This window comes from Mustela lutreola, chromosome 7, assembly GCF_030435805.1.
Source record: "Mustela lutreola isolate mMusLut2 chromosome 7, mMusLut2.pri, whole genome shotgun sequence".
Lineage (NCBI taxonomy): Eukaryota > Metazoa > Chordata > Mammalia > Carnivora > Mustelidae > Mustela > Mustela lutreola.
The window spans coordinates 53,421,333-53,430,935 of NC_081296.1; the positions used below are offsets into that span (position 1 = coordinate 53,421,333).

The 9,603-nt window shown below is 49.0% G+C and overlaps 1 protein-coding gene across 2 annotated transcripts in view; it reads left to right on the forward strand.

Moving 5' to 3' along the window:
• The window catches only part of MAP2K1 (mitogen-activated protein kinase kinase 1), an 81,037-nt gene extending 71,943 nt beyond the window's left edge, over positions 1 to 9,094 (forward strand). For both annotated transcript variants that reach the window (XM_059180885.1, XM_059180886.1), the window contains exons 6-11: positions 2,315 to 2,439; positions 4,432 to 4,633; positions 5,944 to 6,008; positions 7,208 to 7,269; positions 7,664 to 7,709; positions 8,065 to 9,094. In XM_059180885.1, the coding sequence (XP_059036868.1) occupies positions 2,315 to 2,439; positions 4,432 to 4,633; positions 5,944 to 6,008; positions 7,208 to 7,269; positions 7,664 to 7,709; positions 8,065 to 8,178 (614 nt within the window). In that variant the 3' untranslated portion in view covers positions 8,179 to 9,094. The remainder of the gene's footprint in view (positions 1 to 2,314; positions 2,440 to 4,431; positions 4,634 to 5,943; positions 6,009 to 7,207; positions 7,270 to 7,663; positions 7,710 to 8,064) is intronic.
• The last annotated feature ends 509 nt before the right edge of the window (positions 9,095 to 9,603 follow it).

The following is a 9,603-nucleotide window of genomic DNA, read 5'->3' on the forward strand; positions in this document are numbered from 1 at the left end:
GAAAGGTCTCATGTCCTGTGCCATGGTGAGGGCTGGGTCTTAGAAAGACCACACCAGTGGCTCTGAGTGCTCGTGTGTGTACACGGTGAATTCAGAGCCATTCTGTCGCAAGGATTTTGGAGCCCCTGGTGCATGTTGGTTACAGTCCTGGCTCCTGGCCCACAGTGTGAGGCCCTCTGGTGGAGGGGGTGGTGAGCACAGAGGCGCTTGAGCGGGAAAGAGGGCTGACGTGGGAGGGGCAGGGAAAGGACCTACTGGGATAGGAGAGGGTGTTTTGTTTCGTCTTTTTTTTGAAGATTTTATTTATTTATTTGACAGATAGAGATCACAAGTAGGTAGAGAGGCAGTTAGAGAAGGGGAGGCAGGCTCGCTGCTGAGCTGAGAGCCCGACCCTGAGATTATGACCTGAGCCGAAGGCAGAAGCTTAGCTCACTGAGCCACTCAAGCACCCCAGGAGAGGGTGTTTTTTGTGTTTTGGTTTTTTTTTTTTTTTTTTCCCACTTTACCCTTGGAAAGAAACCTTCAAAGACTTGTTAGAAACTATTTAAGGATAAATACAAGCATGTACCATTTCATCGTGCTTTGCAGATACTGCACTTTTTACAAAATGACGGTTTGCATCAGTCCTGTGTTGAGCAAGTCTATACCATTTTCCCAACATCGTTTGCTCCCTTCATGTCTCTTGGTCACATTTTGGTAATTCTTGAATTTTTCAAACTTTCTCATTATCATATTTGTTATGGTGATGTGTGATCAGTGATTGTGCTTTGCCGAAAGCTCAGGTTAACCATGGTTAGCACTTTAGCAATAACGTATTTTTAAATTCAAGTATTTACATCTTTTTTTTTTCTTTTTTTTTTTTTAAAGATGTAATGTTGCTGTATACTTAATAGATTACCATCTAGTGTAAACATAACTTTTAAAACATGTATTTATTTGAGAGTGAGTGAGCATGGGTGGGGAGCAGAAGGAGAGGGGGAGGGAGAAGCAGATGTCTTCCTGCTGAGAAGGGATTCCCTAGCTCCCCTCACCCTATCGGGGGCTCGATCCCAGGACCCTGAGATCATGACCTGAGCTGAAGGCAGCTGCTTAACCAACTGAGCCAGCCAGGTGTCCCAGCATAACCTTTATATGCACCAGGAAACCCAGACAAATTATTTGACTTCCTTTATTGTGATACTCATTTTATTGTAGTGGTCTGGAACTGAACCTGCCAGATCTCAGAAGCGTTCCTGTCAATGCATTCATCTGAGTATTGAAGGGAAAAATAATGGGGATTGGTTTTTTTCCTCTAATTTTCCAAATATTCTATAATTTCTGTAATAGTGTCTCTATTACTTCTGTCAAAGACTGTCTGTCTGGTTTATGCTTTGCTTACTGTGTGGCTCCCACTGCTGATGTCTGCCCACAGAACCCTGGCCTGGGGATTTTTACCAAGTCCCAGCCTCATCTCCCCACCTGTAAATGAGAACACTGGACTCTTCTGCCCACTTGACAGGGCAGTGGTTTGAATCAGGGGAAGTGGGGAAGAAAAACATTTGAAAGTTAACCTCCCTCTGCAAAGGGAAAGGCTGATGAACTAGTAGTCATTGGGCAGCTGGGTGGGAAGTGGGGAGGGTCTGGGTGCAGGGAAGGGGTTGGGGCTGATTCTGGGGAGCACTGCCTTGCCTGGCCCCAGTAGGGCAGCGAGGGGCTCTCCTTGACTGATAGTGGGCCTCAGCTCTGTAGGCTGTTTGGGAAATCACTTCCGAGAAAGGCAGTCATAAGGCCTCACTCCCAGCGTCTGCCATAAATATTCAGAAAATGATGCTCTGTGCTTGGTATCAAGGTCAAGCATTGAAACTCCTGCTCCCATCCCATCTCCTTTTAGTCTCTGGTCTGTAGCCTTAGCAAGCATATAGGTTTTATTAGTTGTATTTTTCTTCCCGCCTCATGATCCAGCCATAGATACTCGGTCTTGCCAGTAAGGGTGATTAAGCAATGAAGTTTGAAATCTTGATTATTCGTGATAACTGACTACCTCCTGTGGATCATGTGTTCAAGTTCGGATTCTCAGAGTGGGAATCCGCTGCCTTTCTGTCCTGCTTGTACAACAGGTAGCTGTTTCCTCTCCTGAGAATCCTTTCTCAAACCCTGAATAAGGGGGTATAAGGGACCTTGGTGTCCAGCGTTTGCAAGCCAGGGGCTGGCTGTGTGATGGTCACAGGTGCTTGGACTTATGGGCAGGACTGGGCTGTCTGGAGAATGTTGACCCCTCTCCCTCCCCAGACCACCCGTGTCAACTCCCTCCCTTTCCGTGTTCTCTCCCCTGCAGATGTCAAGCCTTCCAACATCCTCGTGAACTCCCGTGGGGAGATCAAGCTCTGTGACTTTGGGGTCAGTGGGCAACTCATCGACTCCATGGCCAACTCCTTTGTGGGCACAAGGTCCTACATGTCGGTATGAGCAGTGGGTTCTGTTTCTCTAGCATCTTGCCTGGTTGGGGATAGGAGCCAAGCGGGTAACTTCCCCCACGGTGCCAGGGGGTGGATGATGGCGGGGAGGGGAAGGAAATGAGGGAGGAGGCATTGGTGGCGGCATCGGCATGTTCTCTTCTCACCCCCATGCCACAAGCTTCATGGAGGCAGGGATAGGACGGTGGGGGTTGGGGTCTCAGTTGTCCCTAGGGGCTGGCTTGGGGCCTGGCATGTGGTAGGTGCCCGGGGAGTGCTTGGCAAGTAGGCTAATGTTTGGTTGACTGAACAGGTGGTAGTTGGCTAGTGTGCTCCAGAGGAGGATTCAGAAAGGGGGAGATGTGACTCTGAGTGAGTGGGGATCTCCGTGGAGATCCAGGCGTGGATTAATCCGATGGGGAGGCAGAGGCTGGGGCATCCCGGCATACAGGGTGTTTTCTGAGTTCTTTTCCACATCCTTGAGTGAGCTCATCTGATCTGTGTGGTTGCCCCACGAAGAGCAGATTATCGCTCCCATTTTAGAGATGAGGAAAGGCAGATGTAGAGCCTGGACTGAAAGCCAGGTCTCCTTGCCAGTTAGTCCCCTGTGCTCAGCACGCCCTCACTTGCCCTTTGGGTCCGATTCCACACCTGCTTCCGGCCTCCACGTGTGGAAGTTGATACCCACATCCTCATTCCTTCTAGCCCGCCCCTGCCCCCACCTGGGCAGCCACTGTCCGCATGACTGGCCCAGTGCTGACCCACATTTCCGCCCCCTCCACTCAAGTGACACAGTCTTTCAGAAACATGAAACAGGCCTCTTCAGGTTCTTCCCTCAGTGTCTAAGAACTGAGCAGCTAGTGTTCTGGGCCACTCACCTGCTGTTGCAAAGTTCAAAATCTGTCAACAGACCCTGGGACCCGTTGATCAGGGTTAGTGGTTTCGGTGTTTGTGGTTATGTGGTCAGTTCCAAAAGAGTTCAGTGTTTGAGTTAGTGAAAATTCCTATGGGAGATATTAATGATGTCCAAAAACATGTACAGTGGTCAGGATGAGATTTTTTTTTTTTTGTGGAGTTCTTGAAATACATGTGCTATTTCAGTTAACGCTGGATTAAAAATAATGCTTTGTACAGTAATATGTACTTTCCCCCCTAACTCTTCCTGCCAGTAACAGCCCTTATTTGTCCAGCATTTTGTGACATCTAACATCCGTTCCCATTGGGTTTGGCCTTCTCGGTAACCCTGTGAGGAGAGCAGGTGTTTTCTGATGTCTGTATTGTCCTCACCACCACCTCCATCAGCTCCACTTTATAGATGAGGAAACTGAGGCTCAGGATCACATAGTTTACAAGTCACAGAATTGGGACTTGATCTGGGGTTTCCTGACCCCAGATCCTTTGCCTTTTCTACTGTTCCATGTTGTCCAAGGACAGTCAGTGAGTCTGTGGTGATCTGGTCTTAGAGCTCAACTTTCTTGACTCTCAAGGCCACTCTCTTTCGACCCACCAGACAGTTCGTTCATGACCCATGTTCTGGAAGCATGTTCCACACCCAGGTGACAAGATGAGCCTTGCAGGCTGGGCTTTGAACCAGCAACCCTGCATGTCCAAGACAGTGACAAGGTGGGACAAAACTGGGGGTACAGTTGAAGCAGCAGCCGGGGTCCAGGCAGGCCAGAGGCTGTTAGTTGAGGGCTGGGAGGAGGCATGGGTCAGAGCCATGGGAGCCAGGTAGGATTTGAACACAGTGGTTGGAGGCAGGTCAGAGACCAGGTTCAAGCAGTTAGTGGAGGTCCCAAAGAAGATAAAATGCATCAGTAGATCCAGGGCCCGGGCCCAGACCAAGCAGGGCAGCCCACTCCCTGCAGTGCACACAAGCCTCAAAGAGGCAGGAAGGCCTAAGGCCCCCTTTTGAGCCTCCACGGGGTGGGCCTCTCGCTCAGCCACACAGGCCGGATTAGCTCACAGGTGATCAGAACTGTGTCTGTCTCTCGTGCAGCCGGAAAGACTCCAGGGGACCCACTACTCAGTGCAGTCGGACATCTGGAGCATGGGGCTGTCTCTGGTTGAGATGGCGGTGGGGAGGTATCCCATCCCTCCCCCAGACGCCAAGGAGCTGGAGCTGGTGTTTGGGTGCCCAGTGGAGGGAGATGCGGCGGAGACACCACCCAGACCCAGGACTCCTGGAAGGCCCCTCAGCTGTGAGTGGCCTGATGTGGCCCCTGCTTGGACTGGGAGCAGAGGGGTGGGGTCCCTTACTCTGGTGGGTTTCGGGAGGGCTGATTCTTTGGATATTCTCCCGAGACTGCCTGCCTGTCTCTGGATGCCGGGCTGGGGCGGGAGGCAGAGCAGGTAGAGGTCTCCAGGTGGGTGTTAGATTATTGTTACTAGCAACATCTTCTCCCCCTCTGTTGAGTGTTGGCTGTGTTCTGGCATGGCATTTAGCACTTTATAGGTGCTGTCTCATTTTTAAAAATCATGACTTTTTAGGTAGATTTTTTTTTTTGAGATAAAATTCATACAACATAAAATGCACATTTTGAAGTGTACATTTCAGTGGTTTTTAGTATATTCATGTTGTGCACCCATCCTGTGTTATTCAAGAACATGTCCCATCACCCTAAAAGAAACCTCACCTCCATGACCAATCGCTTCCGTCTCTTCCTACCCCCAGCCCTAGTAGAACAGTAGACACTGATCTACTCTGTGTCTCCATGGATTCTGAGTATTATCTAATTTTAATAGTGAACATGTGTGAACACTATTATAACGTCTAGAGTCAAGGAAACTGAGGCACGAAGTGCCTGGCTTGTCAAGACTGCACACCCATAAGTGGCAAAGCCTGAGTGCTAGGTGCTGAGCGCTGTGCAGACAGCATGCCTCTTTGATCATGCATACTGAAAATTAAACCTGGTATTTGGAAGATTCTGGCCCAGCCACCATCTTCTGATGTATTTCCTGCTGGGACGTTTGTGACCAGGAGGACCTGGTATCTGTCCCTGGGAGGCCCTCATAGGAGAGGGCCTATATGAAGGGAGAAATAGAGGAAGGCAGGGATAGCTGATGGTGATGGGTCACTGGAGGGATGGTGGCTGTGGCCTTTGAGGCTGGCCGGGACTCTGGAGGATAGAGGAAGAGACCCAAGTTCAGGGAGAACTAAAACAGTTCTTGAGTTACTTAGTTACTACCTCATTTTCTCCTCTCTCAATGTAAGGAAGGGAAGAAGGGCAGGCATGATTATCCATCTCCACTGTAGCAGAGTCCATACTCAGCAGTCAGTGGATTTGCTCGAGGTCACAGACCTGGGGGGTGGGAGAGCCCAGAATCCTACCCTGGCTGGCCAACTCTGTGGCCTCTGCTGGTCCGCTCTGTGTTTGGCCTTATCTGTGTCTCTGCTTATTATCCATGACCCTGTTCCAGTCTCCAGGACCCATGCTCCAATCCCTAGACTCATGTTGACAAATAATTGTTTTTCTGAGAAGTGTTTTCTTTTTTCTTGTGAAATATGTAGCTTATGGAATGGACAGCCGACCTCCCATGGCAATTTTTGAGCTGCTGGATTACATAGTCAATGAGGTAAGTGCTGCATAGCTTCTTTGACCTTGGTATTTGCTTCTCTTAAGCAAACAGTTAATTTGATTGGGATACCTGTGAGTTGTTCGCACAGTGGGGCTTCTTGGGCCCTGAGGGTTTCTCGTGGGGCATTGTGCTGTTGGAGTAGGGGGCAGGTGTCCCTTCCCCAGGGAACAGCCTTGGGTACCTGAGTTTGTTCCTTTCTCAGTCAGGAGCCCCCAGTGTGCCCGTGCCATGCCTGCTGCTTCATCAGGCAGTCCTTGTGCACTTACTGTTGGCTGGGCACTGCAGGCTGAAGGTAGGGATGAGGCGGGGTCCACAGGTGGAAAAACAGAAGTCCCTGGTAGTGAAGATCACTAGCTCCATTTGGGAGGCAAGGCAAATACAGGGTAGGGTAGGGTTTTCTCTGTTAAGTGCCTTTAAAAACCAGTAGGTGTAAAAAAAAAAAATGACAGTGTAGAAATGGAAGATATTCACTATAGACTGTGTGAAAAATACTAGAGTACTATGTATACTATGGTCAATTCTTTAAAAAGTCTTTATGAAAAAAATCTATGCATGTATGTGCATATGCAGTCTGGAAATTAGTAGGACAGTGGTTTTCTTGGGGTGATGGAAGCTTCTTTTGGCTCATTGCTGCTGACTGACTTTAATGCAAAGAACACATTGTTTGTGTAACACCTACACCAATAGGTTTAAGTGAAAAGAGGACAGAGGATGGAAGAGAAGGACCAGCAGGCCTCCAACCTGGGTTATTACTCTTCAGGTAGCTTCTGTGACGACCGGCCTGGGCTACATCTGCACAGCCCCCCATAGCTGCTGCCGCTAGTAATTGCTGGTGTGTGTCCACACCACTCTCCAAGGTTTACAGTTGGCAGTGTCCATGGGAAAGGGTCCCAGAGACCCTGAGGCCCTCCTCATCTCACAGGAGGATGAACTAAGGCTCACAGAGAAATAGTGATTTGTTCAGGCACTAGACAAGTGAGTGGCAGAGCACTAATCGGGCCCCAATTCTGAGTGTGCTTTTTTGAGTCCAGCAGTTCACTGGGGTGACCCCACAGGCAGCCCCTGGCTCCCCAGCCCTGTCCTCCCACGGCTGGAGAAGGGCAGTGCTGCCCAGAGGTCTGCAGGGAGGGAGCTGGTGGGGAATATGGCTGGAGAAGGAAGCCAGGCCTTTCTTATGTCTTGACATGTATTTGCAGCCCCCTCCAAAACTGCCCAGTGGAGTGTTCAGTCTGGAATTTCAAGATTTTGTGAATAAATGGTAAGTCTGCTACTTGCTCTCTAGGAGAGTTATGCTGGTTTTGTCACACACACACCACGCCCGCTAGCCCCCAGTTTTGGGGGAGCAGAGCTCTGCCCTTTTCCCTGCACTTCAGAGTGCCACGACTTCAGGGACTGGTCTGACTACAGCAATGGGTCAGAACTGCTGCTTTTGGCACCTGCTCTACAGGGACTGGCAGGTTGCCTTTGGGTCGTTTAATTCAGCAAGCATTTGCTAACCTGCAGGCATGCCACTCTGCTGAACAGGAAGGCCTTGGAGAAGGCTCAGGCCCTCAGAAGCTCCAGGGTGTGGGGAGGGCAGGCATGTAAATGTTAAGTAACTAGAGTGGGAACCAATGCCAGGCAGTCTCTCTCACATTATCTTTTTCTTTCAGCTTAATAAAAAACCCAGCAGAGAGAGCAGATCTGAAGCAACTCATGGTAAGGCCACTGATTTCCAATTTGTACAGAAATTATTCGTTTGTTCTCTGTCAGTCATCTGCCCCCTACTCCCTGAGCCCATTCCCTGCTCTGCCTTGACCCCTGTGCTCCCGCTGCCCCAGGGGCTGCAGGATCCTGAACATCAGCCTCATGTATCCCCCCAGCAGTGTAAAGGCCAAGCGGAGCCCCTTCTGACAGCAGCTGGCCACTTGAGTGCGCCCTCAGTGCTGCCCTAGGACAGGCTCCAGGGGTACCTGGAGGTACCAGGGGTACTAGAGCAGCGAAGTTCTAGCCCCAGGACTCTTGATCTTTAAGGTTTTTGAACACCACTTACTCTCCGTTTCCCTGCACACAGGTTCATGCCTTTATCAAGAGATCTGATGGGGAGGAAGTGGATTTTGCAGGTTGGCTCTGCTCCACCATTGGCCTTAACCAGCCCAGCACACCGACCCACGCAGCTGGCGTCTAAGTACGTGGGAAGTGGTAGAGAGCGAGTCCCCTGCCCAGTGGTGTGCCATGTCGCTTCCGGGCCTCTTGCCCGTACCTGTCTCTGTTCAGACGTGCATCTCACCTATGACAAGGGATGAAGAACACAGCATGTGCCAAAATTCTATTTGTGTCATTTTTAATATTATTGTCTTTATTCTTCCTGTTCCTCCCTAAGTGGATTGGCTTTGTGCTTGGGGCTATTTTTGTGTATGTCGATCAACACACGCGCAATGTGGAATTACAGTGAAACTTTGGTGACTGTGGGTAGTCATTCTTACTTACTGAAAATTGCACTGCTCTTTCCTCACCATGACTGGCTAGCTGCCTGTATTTTCAGGATTCTCTGACACTTGGTGGTACTGCATTCTTGCCAGGCAGACCTTCTATTTGAGCAGGAAGGGGCCTTGTAAGATCCTTCACAGGCAGTGCATGTGAAGCATGCTTTGCTGCTACGAAAAAGAACATCAGAAAGTATATATCATGTTATTTTATTATATTTTTGCTTTTGGTGTAGAATGAAGCAATTTCTATCAAAATCTAGCCAGAGCCCTTCACTGCCATGATAGCTAGGGCTTCACCAGTCTGTCTACTGGGATGATTTGTAGACTTCTGGTTGTATTTCTATTTATTTTTAAATATATTATGTGGGATATTTAGTGGTTTATGTCTCTTTGAGTTTGAATTAGTGTTTCTAAAATGGTGGTTACTTTGAATGTTACAAATGGATCAAGGCATTAAAATGTATGAGATTTCTTTCCCCAAATCCAAGCACTGATGCTATTGTAAACAAGTGTGTATAGTGCCTAAAAACTGTATGAAAATCCTTTTAACCATTTCAGTCCAGATGTTTAACAAATCTAATCTCTTATTCTAATAAATATACTATCAAGTTAAAAGGATGGAAAAATGTCTCCTTTTGTGGTAGGATTTTCAGTGTCTCTGGTACACAGACATACACAAAGTCAGACGATTTGGCCAAGCCTTATAGTGAGGGCACAGGTGGAGACAGGAAGGAGGCTAGAAGGCAGAAATGCCACACTGAGGACAAGTTCAGTGCTCTGGACTAATGGATCTTCCCGTGATCCCAGGCTTTGGACTTTGTGCAGCCCTTTCCTCCACTTATGCGTGAATCTTCCAGCTACCTTTCCTGTGGACCTGTGGATAGATCCCATCTCTTCCTGCCATTTTGACACAGGGAAAAGCAATAGGCAAGGTGGGGTTTGCCGTGTCACCGGTGTGCTCCCAGGGGCACACTGTTCTTGGCTTGCCATGCCTGATTGGTGTGGGAGCCTCTGCCTGGGACACCGGGTCCTGTGCTTTCTTCCACTGAGCAGTACTCTCCCCTCTTTTACTAGTGACTTCTTTACACTTTCTTGGAGAGGAATGGACCTGATACTGGCTTTGT